A 25,940-nucleotide genomic window follows, 5' to 3' on the forward strand; every position below is an offset into this window, starting at 1 on the left:
GAAGATTAGAGACACTTAATTTTTCGCCCAAAAATGAAAAAAAACGAAAGGGGTAACACTGTCGTTTTTTTTTCGGGTCGAAATTTTTAATTTTGATATCTCAGCTCTGGAAGGGTCTAGAGCCTCCATTTTTGCACTCAGGTGAAAGTCTCGTGGCCCTCTATCATAATCCAGAGTTTTGAGAAGATTGGAGAAACTTAATTTTTCGCCCAAAAATGAAAAAAAACGAAAGGGGTAACACTGTCGTTTTTTTTTCGGGTCAAAATTTTGAATTTTGATATCTCAGCTCTGGAAGGGTCTAGAGCCTCCATTTTTGCACTCAGGTGAAAGTCTCGTGGCCCTCTATAATAATCCAGAGTTTTGAGAAGATTGGAGACACTTTATTTTTCGCCCAAAAATGAAATAAAACGAAAGGGGTAACACTGTCGTTTTTTTTTTCGGGTCAAAATTTTGAAATTTGATATCTCAGCTCTGGAAGGGTCTAGAGCCTCCATTTTTGCACTCAGGTGAAAGTCTCATGGCCCTCTATCATAATCCAGAGTTTTGAGAAGATTGGAGAAACTTAATTTTTCGCCCAAAAATGAAAAAAAACGAAAGGGGTAACACTGTCGTTTTTTTTTTCGGGTCGAAATTTTGAATTTTGATATCTCAGCTCTGGAAGGGTCTAGAGCCTCCATTTTTGCACTCAGATCAAAGTCTCGTGGCCCTTTATCATAATCCAGAGTTTTGAGAAGATTGGAGAAACTTAATTTTTCGACCAAAAATGAAAAAAAACGAAAGGGGTAACACTGTCGTTTTTTTTCGGGTTGAAATTTTGAATTTTGATATCTCAGCTCTGGAAGGGTCTAGAGCCTCCATTGTTGCACTCAGGTGAAAGTCTCGTGGCCCTCTATCATAATCCAGAGTTTTGAGAAGATTGGAGAAACTTAATTTTTCGCCCAAAAATGAAAAAAAAAACGAAAGGGGTAACACTGTCGTTTTTTTTTTCGGGTCGAAATTTTGAATTTTGATATCTCAGCTCTGGAAGGGTCTAGAGCCTCCATTTTTGCACTCAGGTGAAAGTCTCGTGGCCCTCTATCATAATCCAGAGTTTTGAGAAGATTGGAGAAACTTAATTTTTCACCCAAAAATGAAAAAAAACGAAAGGGGTAACACTGTCGTTTTTTTTTTCAGGTCGAAATTTTGAATTTTGATATCTCAGCTCTGGAAGGGTCTAGAGCCTCCATTTTTGCACTCAGATCAAAGTCTCGTGGCCCTCTATCATAATCCAGAGTTTTGAGAAGATTGGAGAAACTTAATTTTTCACCCAAAAATGAAAAAAAACGAAAGGGGTAACACTGTCATTTTTTTTTCGGGTCGAAATTTTGAAATTTGATATCTCAGCTCTGGAAGAGTCTAGAGCCTCCATTTTTGCACTCAGGTGAAAGTCTCGTGGCCCTCTATCAGAATCCAGAGTTTTGAAAAGATTGGAGAAACTTAATTTTTCGCCCGAAAACGAAAAAAACGAAAGGGGTAACACTGTCGTTTTTTTTTTTCGGTTCGAAATTTTGAATTTCGATATCTCAGCTCTGGAAAGTTTCTAGAGCCTCCTTTTTTGCACTCAGGTCAAAGTCTCGTAGCCCTCTATCAGAATCCAGAGTTTTGAGAAGATTGGAGAAACTTAATTTTTCGCCCGAAAACGAAAAAAAACGAAAGGGGTAACACTGTCGGGTTTTTTTTTCGGGTCGAAATTTTGAAATTTGATATCTCAGCTCTGGAAGGGTCTAGAGCCTCCATTTTTGCACTCAGGTGAAAGTCTCATGGCCCTCTATCAGAATCCAGAGTTTTGAGAAGATTGGAGAAACTTAATTTTTCGCCCGAAAACGAAAAAAAACGAAAGGGGTAACACTGTCGGTTTTTTTTTCGGGTCGAAATTTTGAAATTTGATATCTCAGCTCTGGAAGGGTCTAGAGCCTCCATTTTTGCACTCAGGTGAAAGTCTCATGGCCCTCTATCAGAATCCAGAGTTTTGAGAAGATTGGAGAAACTTAATTTTTCGCCCGAAAACGAAAAAAAACGAAAGGGGTAACACTGTGGGGTTTTTTTTCGGGTCGAAATTTTGAATTTTGATATCTCAGCTCTGGAAGGGTCTAGAGCCTCCATTTTTGCACTCAGGTCAAAGTCTCGTGGCCCTCTATCAGAATCCAGAGTTTTGAGAAGATTGGAGAAACTTAATTTTTCACCCCGAAATTTTGAGTTTCTCTGATCTTCATGAAACTCTGGATTCTGATAGAGGGCCATGAGACTTAGACCTGAGTTCAAATATGGAGGTTCTAGACCCTTCCAGAGCTGAGATATTGAGATCTCACGTAGCATTTATCCCATTATAAAAATAGTGGGTTTGCGGACGGTTGAATTTCGGGACAGCCCTTGGTGCCACAGACTCAGGGGGCCTCCCTGAGCGCAGTAAAATAGTTTATCCCAAAATTTTGAAAGCTAAGCTTAAAAACTATGTGTCCACAAACCCACTATTTGTCCAATAACCCACTGTTTTTACAATGGGATAAATGCTACGTGGGATCTCAATATCTCAGCTCAGGAAGGGTCTAGAGACTCCATTTTTGCACTCATGTCTAAGTCTCATGGCCCTCTATCAGGATCCATAGTTTTGAGAAGATTGGAGAAACTTAAATTCTCTATATGGGGAGGCTGCAGACCTGGAACAGTTTTACGCCCCTGTTGTTCCTGATGCGTCCAGTAGGGGGAGAAGGATATACAGCGAAATAACATAAAAAGACGCTGGAAACAAACACATTAGTTTTACTAATTTTTAGGTGCTTGTTTATTTAAATAAACGTTATAAACAGTGGAGTTATGTGCACTAAGGATTAAAACATCCAGATGTTCAGTTGGGCTTCACACTTCACTCAGCCTACAGAAGATTTGTTTTTGTAAATTTAAAAAATATTAATACATAGTTGGATCAGATGGACAAAGTAATGATATTTGACCTACTGTAGAATTAATTGCTCTTAAACTGTTTTATATATAGGAAACTGACTGATATATGTTTCGAATTTATATAACATTACATTTAGGTATTAACCATATTTAGCCCATTAGACATTCAGTACTGTGTAATCAAATGGATCCTTAATGAAATATCTGCTTTACTATCCACAATTGGTCATCATACAGCTACAGAACAGTGCCCTACATAACATTTAATGAAGACAAACACAATAACCCTTTTCTAAAATTCCAAGGGCCATTTAAAAGAAAGAGACAATATTTTTGTTCACAAAAAAGGTTATTTATTTACACCATGTATAGGATGACTCCTGTAGTTGACTCTCCTATGGCTTGCACTCTTTTAAGTTGTTTTTTTATCCTCATGTCGAAGTGCTCCCGCTCACTGAATAAAAAAAATAAAAAAGAAGCTAAAGTTGAATAGTGGTAGAAAAAAATGGTTATAAAACAATGTCAGGATGTCATGGTTGAACATTTCTGGGGATTCAAAAGATGGGTGTTTATAAAAGTTTAGAGATAGAGATTTTAATTTTCTTAAGTAGCACACCTTAAAGGTATAGTTTACTTCTAAGGTATAGTTCACTTTGAAATTAATTTTTGATATGTTTTAGCTTACCTCAAGGACATCCAAGATGTTGGGGTCTTTTTTATCTCACAGTATTTTCAATTTTGACATTTTTAGGTCAAACAGTTCTTGTCTGTCAGTCATATAATGGAGGTTTATGGGGTCCACCTCAGAGCATGCACAGAGAAATGCAAATTAAACATGATTTAATGACTCGTAAATGTAAGTACACATTGATGGCCTAAGACACGAAACAAGCGGTGATCAATATGTATCAATGCAACGTGTATCAATGCAACGAGCGCAGACAGAATCGCCCTCAGAGTACTTGGACGTGACTGTGACTACAAGAGGTAAAAATGATATAAATGCTGTTCGTTTTCTCACACAAAACACTCGTTTCGTGTCTTAGGCCATCAATGAGTACTTGCATTTACGAGTCATTGAATCATGCTTAATTTGCACTTCTCTGTGCATGCTCTTTGAGGTGGTACACCTGCAATATATGACTGACAGACAAGAACGGTTTGACCTAAAAATATCAAAATTGAAGATACTGTGGAAACAAAGAAACCAACATCTTGGATGCCCTTAAGGTAAGCTAAAACATAAAAATTCATTTCAAAGTGAACGATCCCTTTAATGAGATACAAGTTAAAAAGAACTAAAGACAGAGTATGATAAAACACTCATTAAGTGCACATACATTTTAGTCCAAATCTAGTAAGCTATTTTAAGAAAACTGTATGTTATATATTAGAAAATTAGATCATCTCATTTATAAGAAACAACTTAAACCAAAATCTACATTTAAACCATATGGGACCTAGCCTGGGCGAAAAATCGATTAAATGAATTAATTCTAATATTTTGTTGTGGGCGATTTAAAAATAAGTAAATCGAGTTTTTGTGTAATGTCACATTTTTGGCTCCCCCGGAGTTTCCGTAGCGTTAGTTTCACTCACGTAGCAGTATGGTAAGCGACAACAACAACATGAGAGCACACACGAAACGAAACGGAAACAGCATACAGCAAGCGACAACATGGCTCGGGCCGATATTTCCCGTCACTATCCTCAGGTCAGGCCGGGCCCTTGAGAGACGTGCACTGCCACCGCAATAGAGTGCGGCGCGGGACGAGATCTGATGGCTGAGCGCGGGCGGTAATGCACTCACCCTGTGTGTGTGGTTTGCGGGAGATTAAAACGATTCACGGGACTCCCACAAACTAGAAATATATATATTTAAAACATATAAAAAGTAATAGATTTGTATTCATCTGTTGAAGAAAGGCTTCAAGAACAACCAGAACAAAATAAACGATTTACAGGCCAGATTTTCTATGTATAACACGTTGAACGATGTAGCCAATCACACACATACCGTATATGCTGATTTCTTGAACGCAATGGCCAATTTAAGCATTTAAGATAGACTCTCCTCACCGCTCAAAACATACTTTTTGTTCAGTGCTGAATTCTTTATGCTGGCAAATCCTCGAATTATATAAAAAAAAAATGCCCCAGATTTGAATGTATTGTTAATACTTTAGAAAATGGTGCTATACTCTCATGGTGAATTTTTGTCTCCTTTTAGTCTAGACTACAAAGTGGGACTTTGATTCCAAGAGGGTGTTCATTTATTTATTATTCATTCCAGAAGTGGGGGTTACATTTTCCTTGCTTTTGATTAAATAAAAGCAACATTTTCTTTAGTTGTCTGCCATTTGTACTTATTGCTTTCCTTAATATGTAGGGGGGGAAAATCGTTAAAAAAAATCGTAAATCGAATTAAAAAAAATTAAATCAGAGATTTTATTTTTAGGCCATATCGCCCAGCCCTAAAGGTTTTAATGTGGGCATTATGTTTGTATGTATTATATGACAAAATATTAGAGTGAGTGTGCAGTTCGAATCTTTACTTAGAGAGATTTGCATTCAAATACATACATACATATATGCCTATTATAAATGTGTTTGTGTACACATCATAAACTGTGATTAACACATTTCCAATATCCACTCTAATGTTGCTCCACAAACCATGTGGAGTAGGCTATGTTTAAATGCAAAGAAATAAACAGGGTCTTACAAGAAGATACCATGTCACGCAAGGTAAAGACTGACAAGATAAAAAATAAAAATTAAATGAATTTTAAAAGTGAGTGAGACAGCGCAGGTAAAGAGAAGATTGGGGCAGCTTTTAAACCTATATGTGGTTAAGTTTGCCAAGTTTGAGCCAAAAGTAGCCAACTTTTATTTTCTCTCGAAATAATGGAGATTTTTATTAACCTTTTATTAGACCCATCTTTTGAATTGAAATCGAATCTTAGCAAATAGTTTATAAATAACTAATATCGCATCATTACAATACAATCAACAACAATAAATTTAGCAGATTATTTAAAATACCTCAATTCGTGTCGCTTCAAGAAGGTCTGTAATGATATAGGACTAAGCTCATATAACACGTGTCCACAAACCCACTATTTGTCCAATAACCCACTGTTTTTATAATGGGATAAATGAGGTACCCAATGGGGTACCCCTGTCGTTTTTTCCGGGTCGAAATTTTGAGTTTCTCTGATCTTTTTGAAACTCTGGATTCTGATAGGGGGCCACATGAGACTTAGACCTGTGTGCAAAAATGGAGGCTCTAGACCCTTCCAGAGCTGAGATATGGAGATCCCACATAGCATTTATCCCATTATAAAGATAGTGGGTTCGTGGACGGTGGAATTATGGGAACCTCTTCCAGATGACGCATGAAACAAATGTTTATGTTCAAGATAGGCCAAAAGACCTATTCTGTACTGTAATGTCAATGCGTCATGCAAAGAGAAAGGATTATTTCAAACTATAACTTCAACTTTATGATCAAACTATCATAACAGTGTCATTTTAATGACCTCATCTGTCAACATGACACCAGTGAAGCAGAACTAGGTTCAGTCTCTGCGAGCACACAAGCATTAAATTGTCTGGCTGCAGTTCACATTACAGCCATCGGTATCGCTGTTTAGCCCCTTTCTTATTTTTGTGGAAACCATGATAATATTTTTTCAGGGTCTTTTGAGAAATAAAGTTAAAAAGAACAGCATTTGTTTAAAATAGACGTTGTTTACATTATAAATGTGTTTACATGGATTTGGGTATTCAATAATTAAAATATGCTTGATTTTTATAGAACCTGGTCAACAATTGCAGTACTTACTGTAGTATTTATGCACATGGTGAGGTGTAGTCAATCACAGCCAATTCACCTGGAGGAACAGAAACATAGTCTTTTCTTGTGCACTACATTGTTGAGCTTGCCCCGATAAAATGAAAATGTATTAGGCTAAGATTAAATATGCAACACTCATATCATCATGTCACTAAGATTTATGAAAAAACATTAAAATGGGAAATGTGATTGTCATAAATCTTAGTGACATCATGATTATTTATTTTTACTTCTATTTTTTACATGTATTATAATTTTTGCTGAGTTTATAATAAAAACCCTCAGTTGCATTTCTTTTCAGACTTTTTCGAGTGCACAGCGATGAACAAACACGTACTGATCTTGTAGTAATCATAGACTTTCACTACAGCTGGTTTCAGGTTCTGCACCAGGACGTCCCGCAGGAGCTGCAGGCTGATGGTCTTCACCTGCTTCTTTTTCAGCTGGACAAGAACAGAAAGTTATATTGATGCAAGATTACAAAGAGATTTATTTGCTGTGGGGCACGAACATAAAAACGTGCGTCAAGTACACAGGGTTCCATTTAATTTCATATTGAATTTATCCCTTTAATTGCAAAAATAAAATAAAAATTGCCATCTATGCCAAAAAGATTTCAAACCTTTTGATGCAAGATTATGAAGAGAAACAAATGCTACAGTGTGTAAACAAGGTCGATTATGATTTGATATAGAAATATAGTGTCAATATCAGCAATCCATCCCAAAAATGTTTCAAGCCCCTCCCTCAAGGTATTTGAATAAATCTAAGATGCTCACCCCATCCAAATATATAATGACATGATCCTCGTCCAGATCCACTCGTTTGACGGTGGTGTCTTCCTTCAGCTGTGGAGACAGAGAAGAGAGCGAATCAAACACTGCCTGCAGGACTTGAGTTCAAAAGAGTACCAGAGCCCTTCAAGTGTCACTCACAGCCAGCAGAGACGTCTCATCCAGCTTGAACCCAGACAGCAGCCTGATGTTAATGATCACCATGTTGGTCTCCTCTCGTGTGCCGTCATACCTATCATACAATCGCTCCAACAGTCACAAACAGGGTTCACCACCACACATTGAACACATTCTGCATGTAGTCTGACAGACAGCAAAGTATATATTTCTTTTTGTAGTGATTACCATTCAAAAATGTAATGTTGGTAATATTTTTTACTCTTATGATCGCATTTGATCAAAATACTGTAAAACACTAATATTGTGAAATATTATTATCATTTAAAATTACTGTTTTCTATTTGAATATATATTAAAATAGACTTTATTCTTGTGATGGCAAAGCTTTTCAGCATCATTTCTCCCGTCTTTAGTGTCACATGATCTGAGTCTAATATGCTGATGTGCTGCTTAAGAAACATTTCTTATTAATATAATTTTGTAACATTTACATTGTAACATTGCATCCTCACAAATCAAAAGTATTATTTTATTGGGAAATAAACATTTTTGAACAGTATATATTTTTCATATTTACTGTTTTTTATTCTTTTTTTGTTGTTGCTAATTTATAGTATTTGCATGCATAGTTAAATACTTTTATACCGTTTTAGGGTTTATTAGCTTATGTGTGTCTTTTTTTATCTATTTTTTTTTTCATATGGAAATGAGCTGTGTAAATAACTCTCAAATGTTTGAAAGGACATGATGGTGAGTAATTAATGACAGAATATTTATTTCCGGATTAACTATTTCTTTAAATAATAATAGCATGTATATTAAGTATTTAAATAAAAAGCATAAATAATGATATAACGAATGAAATTTGTTGCAAATGTTAAAAGTGAGGACTCATGAGGGCTGTTTCTATTAATTATTGTTTCTAATAGAAGTATAGCTCACCGGACAGTGGTGGTTAACGTAAAAGCTGCGTTCCTTGTGTTGTTGCAAACCCCAGTATTTGCGGTGACGTTGAAGGCCAAAGAGTCAGGAGGAGGCGGGATATTGTAGTGCAAGGCAAACTGAGAGACAAATAACAGAAGGATTTCATCACTTAAAGTAACTTTTAGAAGAATAATTCACCCAAAAATGTACTCATCCTCATGTCATTCCAATGACTTCCATATATGATCCATACAAGGAGGAAAAGGGTCATACCATTTTGGAACAACATGAGGAGTAAATAATGACAACTTTCATTTGTAGGTGAACCATCCGTTTAACTTCTCAAACTGTGCATCACGCGAGGCAGAGCGCACAGACCTGCACAAACACACAGCCTTTGCCTTCTGCTCTCAGCTTGAATGTGCCAGTAGATTGCTGAAGCTGTTTCTCCTGGTAAAGCAAGCGGTTGTTCTGGTTCACAGTGAACTGGGTTTTCTGGCCTAAGGGGGAGGTCACGGTGACGGTAATAAATCCTTCTGGATTGTAGGTGGCAGCACTGTACTTAGCGAGGGCCTGGAGTGCTACTACAGTATCCTGTTCACAGCAAGAGAGGGAGAGCGACACCACTTACAGTCAATAATGAGAAAACTGATCAAACGTCTAAAAATAACAAAAAGCTGCATGAGATGAATAACATTACCTGGGTAGAGGAGAATCCTCCATAGGCGTTCTGCTGCTTGCTTAGCCAGTGCACTATGCCAGCAGAGTAGTTTAGTCCAAATCCAGGTAGAGAGGGTCCCGAGAGCAGCGCAAGCAACACGTAAGCACTCGTCTCTACCTCTACAGAGCCCATCGTCTGAGGATTATTACCCAAACTCCAATATCGTCCAACACCTGAAGTGATAACAGCAATAACGCATAAGACTGGAACACTGAGGTCTTGTGATCGTGTTTTTTTTTTTTTAAGGTAATAAACTACATCAGTGGTTTTCAAACAGTAACAAACAGTAATGTTTTTTTTTCTTCTAACGAACGTTTATAAAGGTTACTTAAATGTCCTTATTGAATTAGGCCTAATCCTGGCTTAATCTAAGCCCTGCCTGTGAAACTAGGACTCAACGTTATCTGTTTATGGACATTCACTTGTGAAAAATGTTAATATTATACTTCATTTTAACACGAGGCTGTATTTTTATCGATTTTTTTTCTGCAGTGTACAATGTGGCCACGATTGAACTTAAAACAGGAATGAATTTATAAAATGTGGAAACAAATTATAAAACAAATTGTTGTTGTTGTGGTTATGAATTCTTAAAGGGTTAGTTCACCCAAAAATGAAAATTTTGTCAACATTTATTCACCCTCTCATGTTGTTCCAAACCCGTAAGACTTTCGTTCATCTTCAGATCACAAATGAAGATCATTTTGATGAAATTTGAGAGATTTCTGTCCCTCCATTGACAGCCTACGCAACTACCACTTTGACTCTACAAAAAATTCATAATAGATTGTAAAACTAATCCATATGAATTAAGCAGTTTAGTCAATATATTCTGAATATATTCTTCACATAAACAACTCAGCAACTCAAACATGTGGTAAAAGGAAGCTTTTCTTCACGTGCAAGAACCAGTAAGGTTCATTCTCACGCATCGAGCAAGCTTTTTTTTTTCTCTCCAGAAAATTTGGACTAAACCGCTCGGTTCATATGGATTACTTTAACAATCTCTGTATGAACTTTTTCAAAGTGGTAGTTGCGTAATTTCATTTGTGTTCCGAAGATGAACGAAAGTCTTACAGGTTTGGAATGACATGAGGGTGAGTAAATGATGACAGAATTTTCATTTTTAGGTGAACTAACCCTTTAATTTATAAATGTTATTGAATATATTGAATTTTTTTGGCTTTAATGAAGTATAAAAGTAAATTATTTATTTTAGCAAATGCAAAATAGAAAAGCTTTTATAAATGAAAAAAATATAGTAACTTTCTATATAAATATATATATATATATATATATATATTTTTTTTTTTCCAAAAAAATAATTTTCTGAAACTTAGAAAATAAAAGACATAAGCAATAATTGAATTTTCTTGGCTTTAATGAAGTACAGTATAAAAGTAAATTATTCATTTTAGCAAATGCAAAATAGAAAAGCTTTTATAAATGAAAAAATATAGTAACTTTCTATGTATGTATATATATATATATTTATATTTTATTTTTTTGGTAAATATAGATTTAGCTCATTATCTAAAGGTGAATGGTACCTTCTCTTCTGGCCTGCCGGTCCAGGCTGGAGATGAGGTTCTGCCTCATCTCCACATCTTCAGCAAGAGTGAAGGTGTAGGACAACAAGGCTGTGACGTAAGTGTTGGTAATGTTACGCGAAGCCTCCTTTAGACACGCAAGGCTTCTCACCACCATGGCATCCTTACACAGCATACAAAAGACTTAATGAGTGTGTGCTTCCTTCATTAGTCAATTCATTAGTCTTCATTGGACTTCAAAAGTCCATCCCTTAGGACCCATAAGGAGGGGTTTACTCACAGATCTCTGTACGCCCAATTCCAGCAGCGCTGCAGTGATGTATGCAGAGAGAGTGACTTCATCGCTGACGCCACCCTGTAAGAGCAAAGCATCATCAAAGGTCCTTCCCACGCTCAGCACTTCAATCTCCTCCGCTTATTGCCATCTAACTGAGTGTGAAATCCAGGACCACCAGACTAAAGAGCCGCTTTCCTCCCCATAAATGACTCTGATCCATTACCTCTCCCCGAATCATCTCCCCATCACACTCGTCGCTGTGACAGCTTCTCATCTCAACTCATTTTTCGACCATATTTCGAAAATGGTATTTGATATTTATTTATCTGGTTTTATGTAGAAGATCAGAAGTTTTAATCGTTACTCTATATGCAGATGACATTAGAGCATCAAAAAAGTTTTCTTAATCAGAATCAGTAGATTCAATGTTTTCCGGTTTAAACATCTAAACATCTTTTAAAAAAGATTTGAGATTGAAAAATCTCTTTAAAAAAGGATACAAGTTAATAGATAGCTTATACAGTGTATTTTAACATGAACCTCACTAAATCAAGCTCTTACAGCACACCGCAAAAGTAAAGGCCTGCATTGATATCAATGTTCAGTTCATGTGTGCTGTCAACACCTATTAAATGAAACCTTGATGGATGGAGTTTTAATGGCTCTGCTGAAAAATAACATCTTGACTGAAACTCTTTGATCATGCTGGTCTTCCAGGCCAAAACACTTGGAAACCCAACCAGATAAAGTCCAGCTTAGGAGAACAATTAGATCTGATGAAACCCTTTGGGACTGGTTTAAGACTCTTGTAGGATTACAAATTTATTTAAATGTTTAATTTAGATTCCAATACAATAGTATTTTATATTGAGCATAAATTATGAAATCATGAAATCTCTGCAAACGGTAGAGGGTCCCAGCGGGATATTCCTGACTGTCCTGATCTCTCTGTCACCATTTGTCTGGGGTTCTTGTCTCAGTATGAGAAGTCCTACCCTGACCTGTTCTCATGAGCAACATGCTTTGTTTCAGAGTGTCTCCCCCTCTATGTAACCCCCTCCTCCTTGAAAGGTATATCAACTACAATGTATACTGGCTTAGGTCAGACTTGGCTAAGATTTTTGGGCGAAGTAGACTACAGCAATGCAATAGCAATAAAGAACCCTGCTTAAAAGATACAACCCGAGTCTACTGGTTTTCGCTTCTGAGTTTTCAAAAATTTTAGAAGAAAAGATTCACAACACTGTTCTCACCATCATTTCAATGTGGTAAAGCTTCCCAACAGAGGCAAAGCAGCCATTGGCCATCTGCTGTTGACCCAGCCAATCCTTTGCCCTGTCGATGTTGTTCTGATCTATAAATACGTACTTCTTTGCCCCACCGAAAGTCTTCATCACAAATGCAGTTAGCCTGAAGAAACAATATAAATTGCGGTCAAATTTCTACACTTCAGTAAATCTGACTTAAGTCAAGCTTTTAATGTTGTTTATGTCTATGTGGTGTTTTTAATATGCTTTAAGACAAACCATGTGCAAATTCATGTCAACACCATTGCTGCGTATTTTCTCTTTAAAACTGAAGTGAACAAAAGACAGTCTCAAAAAAGCGTTTTGAAATAATGTGGTGTTTCTGACATCACAAACTACCTTGTAACCAATCATGTCAACGTGTGATCGTCAATCAGTGGATCTCTAAGCTGCTGCGAGTGAGTGGAGGCGGGGCTAATTTGTATATTAATAAAACCATGTATACTAAATGAGGCAAGAGTTTAGAGTTACATTCAAGCTATTTTAAGGCATGAAAAAAAATGTAATTTTGGTGATCAAAGGTGAGTTTTAAGGGATACAATTTTGACTACAGGGGGACTTTAATAGTTTTCAGGAAGTTTCCTTGTGTATAAAGTCCATGTGGACTAAAAACACCTAACCAGAAAGGCATTAAATCCACATACGGGAAGCCAGAATCCACAGCACAGTAAGTCCTAAGTTAAGCAACTGAATGCTTTCATTGTCTCTGTTTCAGACTCACCAGGTGTTACCAGAAGGATCATTCATCCCAAAAGCGCTGTAAGATCCGTCATGATGCTGGTAAGTCAGCTCTCTCTGATAGCCTACAACACGAAAAGGATTTTAATTTTTTATTCAACTGGAGTTCAATATCCAGCTAAGGAATGATGCAACCAGTGATTTGGTGAGCTAGCTTGAGCTAACACCAAACTATTTAACTAATTGTCTGCAAGTTGACATTGTTAAAATATATTTAATTTTTTATTTAAAAACTGCAAAAAACTTCACAGAAACAATCATTTCCTAACAGAATTTATCTCTTCCCCAATAAAACTATTTAAATGTTTTTATTTTTTTTTATAAATAGTATTTACTGTTTTGTTAGATGCATTAATACACAATAATCTATTATTTCATAACAGATTTCCTCACCGCTTTCCAGGAAGGTTATGGCTCGGCTTTTAATCTCAGGAGTGAGTTGCCCGCTGCTCTCCAGGTACTGAAGAATGTAAATATTGGGGGCAAAAAGCAGCATGTTCTGCTCTCCACAGCCGTATGGCATAGCCAACAGATTCCCAATATTCTTCAAAGCACGACCCATCAGATCACCTACGGACCAAACAGCCAGAGGTATACAACCATTAGTATGATTGGAAAAAAAAAAAATCAGAAAACCTTATAATGAGAGGAATTATTATTTATAACATATTATTTCATATTTATATGCTAATATGATGCAGCAATGAGTGTACATCATCCATTTCCCAGCATATATTTAGACTCACCCAGAACAGTGACGAAGCTTTTGGCAGAATCCTTGACAAAAACATTGGGTAGAGTGAGGGACACGGATGTCTCCTGTGGACGGTCTAATGGAATAGAGAAAAAAACGTCACAACCCTTGCTCATGTTGTACTTTCATTATCTTTAATATCTTAAAAATAAAAAAAATAAAATAAAAAACATGCAGTAGGGTTTAAAAGTGGAACAAAATTGGAAGCTTTTTTTGAAACCGAGTTTTGTAACATTTATCCATTGCAACACCTTGCTCATGGGCCCTGTTTACACCTGGTAACAGGGTCTAAAACATTTTGAGCTCATACACTTTTGACCCCTTCCAGAGGTAGTCAAACACATTTGAATGAGTTGCATTTGTAGTGTAGGTTGAGCGTTCATATGGTCAAATGTGTTCGAACAACCGCAAAAGCCTGCCTGCTCTGCGCCAAATAACCTAACGCGTAAACATTACGGGAAGTGCGCTAGTCAGATGGGATTTAAACTTTTGTCCTTTAGATTGAAAGATCTGAAAAAGCACATACAAGAAGTGGTCGAAAGTGGACAAAGGAGACCAGGTGTAAATGGGAATGCGTCTCCATCGTCTAATTGTGATCCGATATACCACAACGCATCTTAATATTATGTATAAACAGGTCCATAGACTTGCACTGTAGAACATTGCTATAAAAAGAATGTTTGCTTATTTTTACAAAAGTGAAGGTCAAATATTGATTAAAATAGACAACACAATGTAATGCCACTAACCTGTTAAGCAGATGAGTTCATTCTGAGTGATGGACTGTTTAGTTCCCTCCGCCTGAGAGAGATAGAGATAGAGAGATAGAGATAGAGAGAGAGAGAGAGAGAGAGAGAGAGAGAGAGAGAGAGATATAGAGAGATAGATAGAGAGATAGATAGAGAGATAGAGAGATAGATAGATAGATAGATAGATAGATAGATAGATAGATAGATAGATAGATAGATAGATAGATAGATAGATAGATAGATAGATAGATAGATAGATAGATAGATAGATAGATAGATAGATAGATAGATAGATAGATAGATAGATAGATAGATAGATAGATCGATAGATAGATTGATTTCAAATTTAAATTCAATTACTGTAATAACTATTTTCCAAAGACCCAAAACTATATCCAAATCGCAATTATCTAAAAATATCCTTTAGAATAATAAACACAGTATGACATTTTAATTTGTGTTAGGAAATTGATTATGTAACGTTCATTCCATGTTGACTTATTAGCTTAGTGTTGGAGATTGAGTCACATGATTTCATTAAGCCTGTTTTTAATAGCGTTCATATACAGGAAAGGCACATACCTCCACCAGAACACTCTGCATCACAGTATCAATTCTGCCTTTGTCTGGAAAAGTCACCACTTCATTGCCACACAATTCTCGGGATCGCACCGCCTCAGCGCGCACTGTAATGTTCACCTTTCCTGTAAAACACACACACACACACATACACTAGTACACAATGATCCTTTGTGTGGATTGGAAATTACAGAAGAAACAAAGTGGCCTGGGGCCTGCAATAATACACAAATGTTACCCGTTAAAGGGATAGTCCACCCAAAATGTTTTAATTCTGTAATTATTTACTCATGTCCTGTATAATATAATTTAAAGAAAATATCTGAAGAATGTTAGTTACCAAACAGTTTTGATTCCCATTGACTTCCATTATAAAGACAAAAAAATACAATGGAAGTCAATGGGCACCAAAACTGTGAGGTTACCAACATTCTTCAAAATATCTTCAGGTGAAAGAAATAAAAACAGGTTTCGAATGACATGAGTAAAATGAATGACAGAATTTTCACTACATCCCTTTAAGACATTCCTATTTTAAGCATGATACAAAGCCCCGGTGGTAACATGGTCAAACATGAAATAAACACTCAGTTTGTGGAACTAAATTAAATTGAAAATGAAATTTCTGTTTGTTTTTGCTCATATACATAGACGTCAAAGTATCTGGCTTACCCAGGGCAGAAGGCGTAACAATCCACTGAAAGGTTTTGCTCTCTTCAGAACAAACACACTGAGTGTATGTGCAACCTTTACACGGCCGAGCAGTGAACTGCTGTGAGTCTGCCAGCGTGACCTTCACCTTTATTAAAAGACACAGAGATTTTGTATAGCGCCAGTCTACAGGAAACATTTTTATTACAAACGCATGCAAAAGACTCCAGGACATGCAAGTAAATGAATTACAGGGGCTTACCATGATACATTTGGGGAGGTAGTTGAAAACAGAGGCTTTGAGAGTGAATGTCTCCTCACGGATAACAGAGTAAGGGAGGGAAAGGCTCACAAAGAAGGGCTTGAAAGCAGTGAGACTGATGTTAGGGGCCAGTCCAAACCCGGAAGGGGACGTGCAGAAAGCCCCTGCAGCCCATTTAGTGATGGTGTCCGGGACAGTCTTTGCAACATCCACAGATCCTGATTTCCTGGTGAATTAAAAAATATATAGTGCTTTGTATAATTTAAAAAAGACTGTGCCATATATAGTGAAAAAAAACCTCATCTGAAATAAAAAAAAAAAACCACAGATTTACTGAGGAATAGTACTGCCATGGTACAAGATACATACCCCACTGGGATAAGATCCCATATCCAGGTTTCCGGAAAGAATTTGCGGATCTTCCCATCTGAATTTCTCATATTTGCACCAAAACCCACTCGGTTTGGGACATCACCACCCGCTGCAGCTGCTAAAATTGATAGTTTGTAAATCCAATAGATAAAAAGGGCATTTCTGAATCCAAAACAAAATCAAATTACTTACATTCACTCATCACCATGTTATTGAAAATCTCAGGACAAACAACAGGTGCTTTCACATCAGAGTTGGTAGCGATTTTGATTCCAACTTCCTAGAAAAAAAAGCAAGCTTTATGTGACAGTGGATAGGCTGACATTGGAAGACCTCTGAAATTAGAAGTGTTGTTTATCTTACTCTAAAGACGGCGTAGACATCTTTTTTGTTGCTGTAGTAAGGGTAATAGAAGCTGCGCCTGCGCCTCGCAGGTTCAGCAAATTCACTCTCCACAGGATGCGGGCAGGGGTAAGGCTCCATTTCCTCAGTGTTGTATGGGTACCCCGACAACAACTGGACTGGTAACATTCCAAAGATCTGTTGAATAATGATAAGATATTGATCTGTAGAATTGACAACTTAATCTCCTAATAATCACTGAAAAACATTAAATTGCCATAAGAGTGTGAATAATATAAAACTCCAGTTTAAAGCACATGTTGCAAGTTCTTAGAGATGTATTTTCAAAAAACAATTTTCTATTTAATAATTAATAATTTAGTTGGGGTAACCAACAATTTCAAAGTAATGACATATTTTCATTAAATCACTTATCATTAAATCATTTAAAAGTGATAAAAAGTAATAACATATTTTCCTTACACTACATGTATTTTGATATTTATTATATGAATAAGCAGTGAAGCAGTTTTGTTAAATTCTTTTTATTTCTAATGTCATGTGTAACCACCAAGTAAATTTTCCCTACAAAATGCATTTTTTTTTTAAATCATCAAGAAGTGTAGTATAGTTTTGTTTAAATATTTTTAAAATATTTTAAGAAATGATTTTAATTGATTATGTCAGGGTTTTGTCTTGTCTTTTTCTGAGTGTGCGTTTCAAAGTGAAATTATTCAGATTTCACTCGGACCAGCTACTAGAAGACATACAGGTTGCTCACGTGACAGGCTCAGTTTGAGCTTGCGCAGTACGCCTGGCTATCAACTTTTAACGGGCTTCAATTTTCTCTATGGAAATCAATGGATGTCCATTTCTTTTCCTGTCTATGCCTTGGACCTACCCGTCCCATGTATATAAAGATAAGAAATTCTTCGTTTACGAGGATAAGTCAGAAAATTGGATGTATTTGTATACCATTGAGGACATACAGTATTTATGAAAAAAAATATTGATTTTAAATGTTAAAATACATAAAAAAAAGTACACATTGTTCCTTTAAAAACCTTATTTTTCTGCAATTAAATCTTTGCCTCATCTCCCAACCCTCACAGCTGACTACTAAGTTTCTTTTCAAGAATTGTATTCTTTCAATAAGGCTTTATTTTATGGACAGCTGCGTCACTTAGATTTTTGGGGGCACATGATGTAAAAAAATCATCTTATTATGGAAGTCTATTCTTTTTCTCTATTCATCTATTAGTTATAGTTGTAATGTAAGTTATGATGTAACATACAACAGCTGCATTGAGCTCGGCCTCTGGCTTCAACAGAAGCACGCTCTGATCGATGGCCCGAACGGAGCACAAGGAGCCAGGACTGGCTTTCAGGTTAAGAGACGTCTTCTCTCCAGGTAGTGCCGTGGGAGACGAGAACTTTAAAGACACCTGAAAAGCACGAGCCGTCTCATCACACATTCATAATAATAAAAAAGGATACATAAAAGCTTGAAGGGCACATTGAATTCTGAAATGGGATTTCATGTGGGATTTTCTGACCTTGTTTGGCAAACATTCTTCAATGGGGAAGTTCATACTGTCTGCTACTGTTTCTCCGCTGGGAAGAACGGTGTAAACCAACACCTGAGCGAATGGAGCCAGAGCTGCTGTCTTCTTCAGAGAGAATGTCAACTCTCCTTTGTTTTCTATGAGAGAGAGAGAGACCATTTGTGAAAAAAATAAATAAATAAAAAACAGGCACCATTAAAATACCCTGTACAGAACAATGTAAATGTTGTTTAAAACAAGATGTGTACCTTTTCCGGCATTCACACTCACGGACTGACGACCATTTAGAGCCATGCTGCCTTTGGAAAGGACCTGGAAAGCAAAAGGTAGATAATTACTGACAATTTATGCATTGCTACAGAGCTCTAAAGCTTGATTAACATTGCGATATTTTTCATCATCATTTCTCCTGGTGTAATACAGTTATCCTGCAAAATTTAGGAAACCTTAAAGAAAAATTCTGTTTCTGAACCAAAACAGGGGTTGAAACACTGATATTAAAATTCTGGCCAATTATTTTCATATTACGGCAGCAATGGCTGATATTAAAAGTCTAAAATATTTTTGTCGAAATAAATTTAAATTAAACATCACAACATTATACTCTACAGTAAAAAAATGGTTATTAATTTTGAGCTAAAGATTACATTTATCAATGTTTTTTTGGTGTTTTTAAAATTAAATGTAAGTGAGCATTAATCTAAATGTAACATTTGGGGAAATAAGCTTGGGCAATTGAATTATAGGTTCTATATAAACTTGTACAGATAAACTAATAAATCTCTAATATTGGCTATGACTTTGGTACTGATATATCGTTCTTTGCTGAAGGTGGTCAAAAAGCTTGTTGCGCAATAAAACAAATGACCAAGCAATTGATGGAAAAATAACAAAAGAGTGTCAAAATTAAACTTACAATGTAGAAGAAATCCAAGGTGTTCTGGCCTGGTTTCAGTGCATTCCCCTGAATGATGTAACTGGCCCTTACAGTGGCATCACTCTTACAGCTGAGCTTCCCTGAAGCCGCCTTCAACATCAGGAAACTTTTACTTTTGGAGTAAAAGGGTGTTATGTACAAATAGCCTGATGGATAAAATCGATAAAACCCAAAATCAGTCCGCTCTTCTCCCTTATGTTGGACCTAAGAAAAAAAAGTTTGCCAATCATTTCACTGCACATGTGAAATGTTACAGTATACTGCATTATACATACTGTAAACATCATGTATGTTATAAAACAAAATCACGACTGACCTGTAAAGACACCGGTTTTTCTGACCACTCAGAAGTGTTGAAAGAGAAACTGGCAGTGCCAGTGCTGTCTGTCGTCAGGGTCACATTAACCTCTTTTCCACCATTATCTGCATAGACATAGATAATCACTGGCTCATTTTTCATCGGACTGGACTGTTGATTAGTGAGCACAACCTGTAAGAAAATAACATGTAGAGAACGATAAGAATTATTAGCTCACAAACAAATGTTACATGTCCTGTACTGTACACACTATAGCTGTACAACTGCTGAACAGGTTGTTTATGCATGCTGGTACCAACAGTTATAAAGATACATCTGGACTGCAGAGTCACTTTTAGAGCAGCTGTTACCTTTCCCGTAAAGAGGGTGCCAGGCCTGTATGTGTCTGATGTGTCCACAAAGTTAACACTGACATAATTATTGGTAAACGTAGCTGTAGTAGTAGTCCCCGACACAGTAATCCCTAAAGGAACAAAAGACCATGTTTCATTCCTCTGTATAGGAGAATTAAAATAGACGACAGCAGTTGTTCTACACTCTCACCTGTTCCAGACTCTTCCACTTTAGAATTCACCTGGAACTGTCCTCTGAATTGGAAGCCAAATTCGCTCACATTGACCACCCATGAACCACAGCCAGTCTTGTCAGTCTAAATAAACAAGAATTAAGTCATTTAGACTTTTGAAATACTTGTGAAAATTTTTTTTTTAAAGGGTGCTCATTACAGAAATAATATACTGTAATGTTTTCAGACATTTTGTATGATAATTGCAATTGAATGAAAGTCTATTACAGTTTCAATTGATAGTAAATGCTATTAGCTGAACTTTGAAGTGATTTTTGAACCACTTAATAGGACTTTAGTACATCTTAAAATGCAATTTCATAATGACTTCTATTGTCTTTGAAATATGGCTAAAATGTATTGCCAAATATGGTGAAAAATATAAAGGAAATGGAAATTTATCACATTTGAATGTATTAACTTTAAATGTAATTTTGAATAACATACGACAGCTAAAACTATATTCAAGAACACATCTAAATAAGTTTACTTCTTTAAAGCATGACAAAAAGATCATTAAAAAAATTGAATATGTACTTTAAGGTAAAACATTTAATTTGACATTATTAGATTACTTTTTAAAAGTGTACTTACAATGTTAAGAAACATTGATGAAAATGTTCTCTTTCAGTACAGTATACTTAGGTGGCCTTTGTATTTCATTTACAGTATATTAGATATGTGCAAACTAGTTATTTGTAACATTTGGAGTGCACTATAAGTGCACGTTCAATACAATTAAGAGCACTTCTTTTTCACAAAGGGATAATGGTGTAAAACGATAGTTTTTATACAGCTTATGCGGTTTATAAAACACTAGCCAGTTGTCAGAAATGCTGTTCACTAAGAAATTGAATAGAACATTATTATGGCATTACTATTAGCTCACTGATTTTAGGATTACAACCCAAAAGGTAATGGTTTTCTGTGTGCAGAAGGTAACTTACCATCATTGAATATGACTTGCACATGTCAGCCCCTTCATTAGACTCTAGAGCTCTGTAGTAATAGTAATTCCAGACATTCCCACACACTTCAGCATTCACAGACCCCTGCACAGGCTTCCCATACGTGTATCTACAGACAGTGGAAAATGTGTTGTTTTCAATCAGGCTGAACAAATCACTGAAACAAAGGCATGAGCATTTTTTTTCTGTAAAGAATTTAAGATTATTTGAACAAATTCTTACTTTGCACAAACTTTCAGAGTGACCTCTTTGTCCAGGGTGGTTATTACAGTTGGAAAATCGATGATCACTTCATATTTTGGCAGAACTAAAAGAGACATGTGGAAAACAACTACTATATATATAGCTGATCACTATTGGATTGGCATATAAAAGCTGATTTCTAGTTCTGACCATATTCTTTAATTTCAAAGTTGTGTGATGTTTGGCGGTTCTTGTCATCCCAAGCACTGATTGTGTAGTAACCCTGAGTGGCTTCTGGAGATATGGAGTGGAACAGGTCCAAAATGCCAATCCTTGTTGACTGATTCAACCACTGACCAATGCGATTCGAGTTAGGGTCCTAAACAAAATTGGGGCATGATGAAAAAAAAGCCTAGAGTGCTTTTGCGACTGCATTTAAGCGAAGTAACAAACAATGAACAGATGCTTGAAAGTTTTTATACCTGGAGTTCTACAGTTTTAAACTGCAAGAGAAAGACAGAAGAAAATAATTTCAGTTAAATACAAAAAAAACCAATAATATATATATTCAATAAAAACAAATAATAAAATAATAGTAAAATATATATAAAAATATTTTTATTTTATTTTTTCCATGTAAACTGAATTAAACCTACCACTTGATTGCGAGGCAAGAAATTGGAATCCAGAGACACAATGCGAAATTTAACTGGAGAAGAGAAAATATGAGAGAATATTAACATGCAATACAGAAAGATTCACAGGTTCAGATTAGTAAATATGAGTATTTGGATAGAGAAATATTACTTGTTTGTCCTGGCTTGTAGATAGGCCTGTCTGATTGGATGAAAATAAGATTTTGGGGGGGATTTATGAGGATCTGAGTGGTTTTGTTCAGGGATGTTGTGCCTCCTCGGATTGCAACATTGACGGATGCCACAGACTCCACAGTGACTATAGGGACCTGGAAGGTACAAAATAAGATAGGGAACAAGTACAACTCCATGATATAACTTCAAGTAGTGAATTGAAAACATCATCAAGACTGGGACTACTGAACAATTCCATAGTGAAAAGAATGTGCAAAATGAATAATAAATGCAAGTCTTGGGGTTTTAGTTGCACAAAAACAATATTGTATATCTCATCATGGATATGCTCTTTAACATTGATGTCATTTTACAAGTGTTGTTCAGACATGATGTACTGTATACGAAAGGCTAAGATCTCTATAACGTACCTGATACACTACAGCACACTCTGTTTTGTTAAGCTATATTGAGTAGCCTATACCAACCTTAAATGGGACGCATTTGTAGAAATCCGTAGTAATGGAGCCCTGTTGTAGAATGGTCACATTTCCACTGTCAGACCCTAAAGTTACCACTAAAGAGAGTGGTTCTTTGGGCTCATGGATCTGTGCACACAGAGTCTCTGTGCTACCACTCACCGCCAGGGAAGTGACAGACACCAGGTATATGCTAAAAAAAGACAAAACACAGAGAAATATATTATACTTAGGAGTTTGGTTGATGCCGTATAAATGTGGCAATATTAATGAAACATTTTTAAAATAAATTATTTAACCAAACAAAATATTGTGCATAATTAAAATGTATTTGAAATCAGCATTATTTCAAATAGAAATAATATGTCTGGCACATTTAAAGGTGCATCGCGCAAGTCTCTTAGTTTTTGCAGAACTATTCCCCCTCTGGCGAGAAGCGAAACTGCAACCAGAGTTGTGCACGCTCATGGACCACACGCAACGCTTGCACGAGCTGTTCATAACCAAAGGAGCATCAGCTGCACAAATCGTTTGTTATAGTCATAATGTCTTCAGAAGTAATGAAGTTATACATCTGCAAGTCATTTTAAATATATGAAAGGAAAGGCATTTGAGTAAATTACACACTTATGTGTGAGAGGAAAATGGGAGTAGTACAAAACTTCGGTTTTTGTTTCCATCTATGGAAGAAAATAAGATACTATTTGAAATTTAGTTCTGATTTATAGAACTATCTGAATTCTTAGTTTTGAAAAAAATATTTATCTGAATTTAATTTCTCTGAATTCACCCCTTTTAAATGATTTTTCTTTGGAAACCATGCATCTCAATTTATTTGTTTCGAATTTACCTCTATGTAGGTCTATGAAAATTCTTGATTTCCATTTTAAAAACCTGAATTTCGGTTCATTTTTTCAATGCTTTCAAATTCAGATTAAAAAAAAAAAACAACCTACAGAATTTCAGTTAAAATACATTCAGGTTGATTAAATTTGATTGCAAATGAACGAATTGACTCTGAAAAAGTTTCGTTCATTTTGATGAACGAGTTAGAACAGGAGAGTCACGAACGTGCATCACAGAACAGAGCAAGGCGAGCATTTGAGCTTATAAAACTTAAACTTTGTTATTTATTTTTTAAATGACCGATGGTTTCGCTAAGACCCTAGTTCATTGTCTGGAATCGTTTAAAGCCCTTTGAACAGTTTGCAATGAAACTCTCATTTGGACCTTGAACCGTTTGGTTCCCATTGAAGTCCATTATATGGAGAACAATCCTGGAATGTTTTCATCAAAAACCTTAATATCTTTTTGACTGAAGAAAGAAAGACATGGACATCTTGGATGACATGGGGGTGAGTAAATTATCAGCAAAAGTTTTTTTAAAAGTTAACTACTCCTTTATTATTATACTATTAATTCATTTTCTGATTCTTTAGCTTCTGGGCATGTCCCCACCAAACTAAAAACCAAACCTACATGCTTGAGCAGCACAACATATGTTTCTTAAGCACTAAATCAGCATATTAGAATGAAATTACACACACACACATATATATATATATATATATATATATATATATATATATATATATATATATATATATATATATATATATATATATGTATATATATATATAGGATATATAGGACTAGGATATATATATAAAAAAGACATTTAAAGTAAATAAGGTAATAAGGTAATAAGGTAAAGCTTTATGTTTTATGAGGGAAGGGGCATTCCCAGAATTCCACGCACAAAAATTAACTTTTGATTCAATTCAGCATTTTCAGTTATTTAGTAAACCTTTTAGCGCATAATGCTTTTCCCCCGTAAAATATAATTAAAAAATACACAGTGTGAGAACACAAAAGTGCAGTTGTTCTAAACTTTTCATCAGTGTTCACTGTTGTGAAAGACGCTCGTCTAGTCATCGACCTGCAGTCCTCTTTAGGCTACTCTACCTTCTGTTATCTAGTATTTGTGAAGGTAATAATCATAAAGGTTCTTACGGATCAGTGGCTCCACTTGTTAACGAGCATTGAATCAGCAGCAGCGACAGTAGCGACAGCAGCACCATCCTGAATACTGAGCATATGCGCAGAGAAGCCGTCCACAAATCCCATCATTCAAGTGCGCACTTTTATACACCTCTGCCTCCTCCCTGTCGACTCCACCAAGGCAAGGAAAGTTGTGCAACTGGTGTGATTTGGATAAATTCGGATAACTTCCTCCTGTGTTGTGTAACAATAAATTAGCGTGATTCATTAAAGTCAGTTGTTGCAAAGAGGCTGAATGGGTTAGCCTATATAGCCTACTCTTTTGTTGTTTGCAAAGATTACTTGGACAAACAATCTGTAATGACCATTCAGTTATTTGACACATGGAAATGTTATACATTGCAAACAATAAAATAAAAAATAAAATAGATAAAAACTTTTTATCAGACTTACAGGCGTGCACCATTTATTCCAATGACTTTTAACCCCTGTTCCTCAAGCTTCACAACTTTAAACTAATCTTGACATTTTCTCTTTATCCACATGTTCAATGTAATATTCATCAATATTTGAGTTGCATCACACACAGAATAATCTAAGTATAATGTGTAGATGAATACTTTTTGTTAACACATAGGCTATACGTTTCATGCAGATGTTACAAAAATATCCTTACCTTTATTGCTTGACAGTTACATGTGTGAAAATATAACAACCACTGCAGAAAAATCTGCATGTATCATGTGGAAGAAGTTAGAACATAGAACCATTAGAAAAATGCATAAAATATGAGCCGGCTACATACATTCAGCTTAAAAATTGTTGTATTGGCAACCATACAGACATTATCAAGTCTTAAACCCAAGTTTTGATTTTCATACATGGACAAAGACTCATGGCATATAATATTATAGCACATTTAGTATGTTCCAGAGCACAAAAGGGTGTGTGTTCTCACATGAAAAATCTGGGATGGGATGAGAATAGCCTTTTTGAAACACCAACTCCAACGCGGTGATTCAGTAACGGACTGGATAATTGGTAAGGTGTATCTTCACTTCCTGCTAAACAAGTTATAGATTTCTTTAAGTTTGGAGATTAATTTGTAATTTGGAGACTTGCAGTGTTTTTTGTTGATGACCATGCCAAACGACGGTGTTTGTTTTATTAGTCAC

General features: G+C 35.9%; 1 protein-coding gene across 2 annotated transcripts; it reads right to left on the reverse strand.

The window, feature by feature from the left end:
• Positions 1–2,793: 2,793 nt before the first annotated feature.
• a2m1 (alpha-2-macroglobulin 1) lies at positions 2,794–25,782 on the reverse strand. Of its 2 annotated transcripts, none has more exons than XM_089121327.1 (38): positions 25,724–25,782; positions 25,442–25,495; positions 24,778–24,999; positions 22,774–22,957; positions 22,284–22,440; positions 22,133–22,185; positions 21,959–21,979; positions 21,687–21,855; positions 21,516–21,600; positions 21,273–21,402; positions 20,304–20,409; positions 20,111–20,223; positions 19,758–19,931; positions 19,421–19,645; positions 18,753–18,816; positions 18,496–18,641; positions 18,235–18,384; positions 16,961–17,137; positions 16,790–16,877; positions 16,595–16,712; positions 16,226–16,451; positions 15,985–16,111; positions 15,316–15,437; positions 14,734–14,785; positions 13,977–14,060; positions 13,624–13,800; positions 13,214–13,295; positions 12,439–12,595; positions 11,189–11,263; positions 10,909–11,071; positions 9,338–9,531; positions 9,016–9,231; positions 8,656–8,774; positions 7,735–7,825; positions 7,579–7,647; positions 7,137–7,242; positions 6,788–6,836; positions 2,794–3,394 (listed from the first exon to the last, which is right to left on the reverse strand). In XM_089121327.1, exons 3-37 carry the CDS (start codon positions 24,843–24,845, stop codon positions 6,796–6,798), a joined length of 4,329 nt encoding a protein of 1,442 aa, XP_088977453.1. In that variant the 5' UTR covers positions 24,846–24,999; positions 25,442–25,495; positions 25,724–25,782; the 3' UTR covers positions 2,794–3,394; positions 6,788–6,795. The 2 variants fall into 2 exon arrangements, with proteins under 2 accessions (XP_088977453.1, XP_088977452.1); XM_089121326.1 differs by having other exon boundaries at positions 16,595–16,715; positions 25,724–25,781.
• Between the last annotated feature and the right edge of the window lie 158 nt (positions 25,783–25,940).

The sequence above is a fragment of the Pimephales promelas genome, chromosome 16, assembly GCF_988280905.1.
Source record: "Pimephales promelas chromosome 16, fPimPro1.hap1.1, whole genome shotgun sequence".
NCBI lineage: Eukaryota > Metazoa > Chordata > Actinopteri > Cypriniformes > Leuciscidae > Pimephales > Pimephales promelas.

Coding starts and splice junctions, on each gene's coding strand:
- a2m1 (XM_089121326.1), bottom strand. CDS start 24,845: ATGGTGCTGCTGTCGCTACTGTCGCTGCTGCTGATTCAATGCTCGTTA. Junction 7,826..8,655: donor ACGTTAACCACCACTGTCCG/GTGAGCTATACT, acceptor ATTGTATGATAG/GTATGACGGCACACGAGAGG. Junction 6,837..7,136: donor CTATGATTACTACAAGATCA/GTACGTGTTTGT, acceptor CTGTTCCTCCAG/GTGAATTGGCTGTGATTGAC.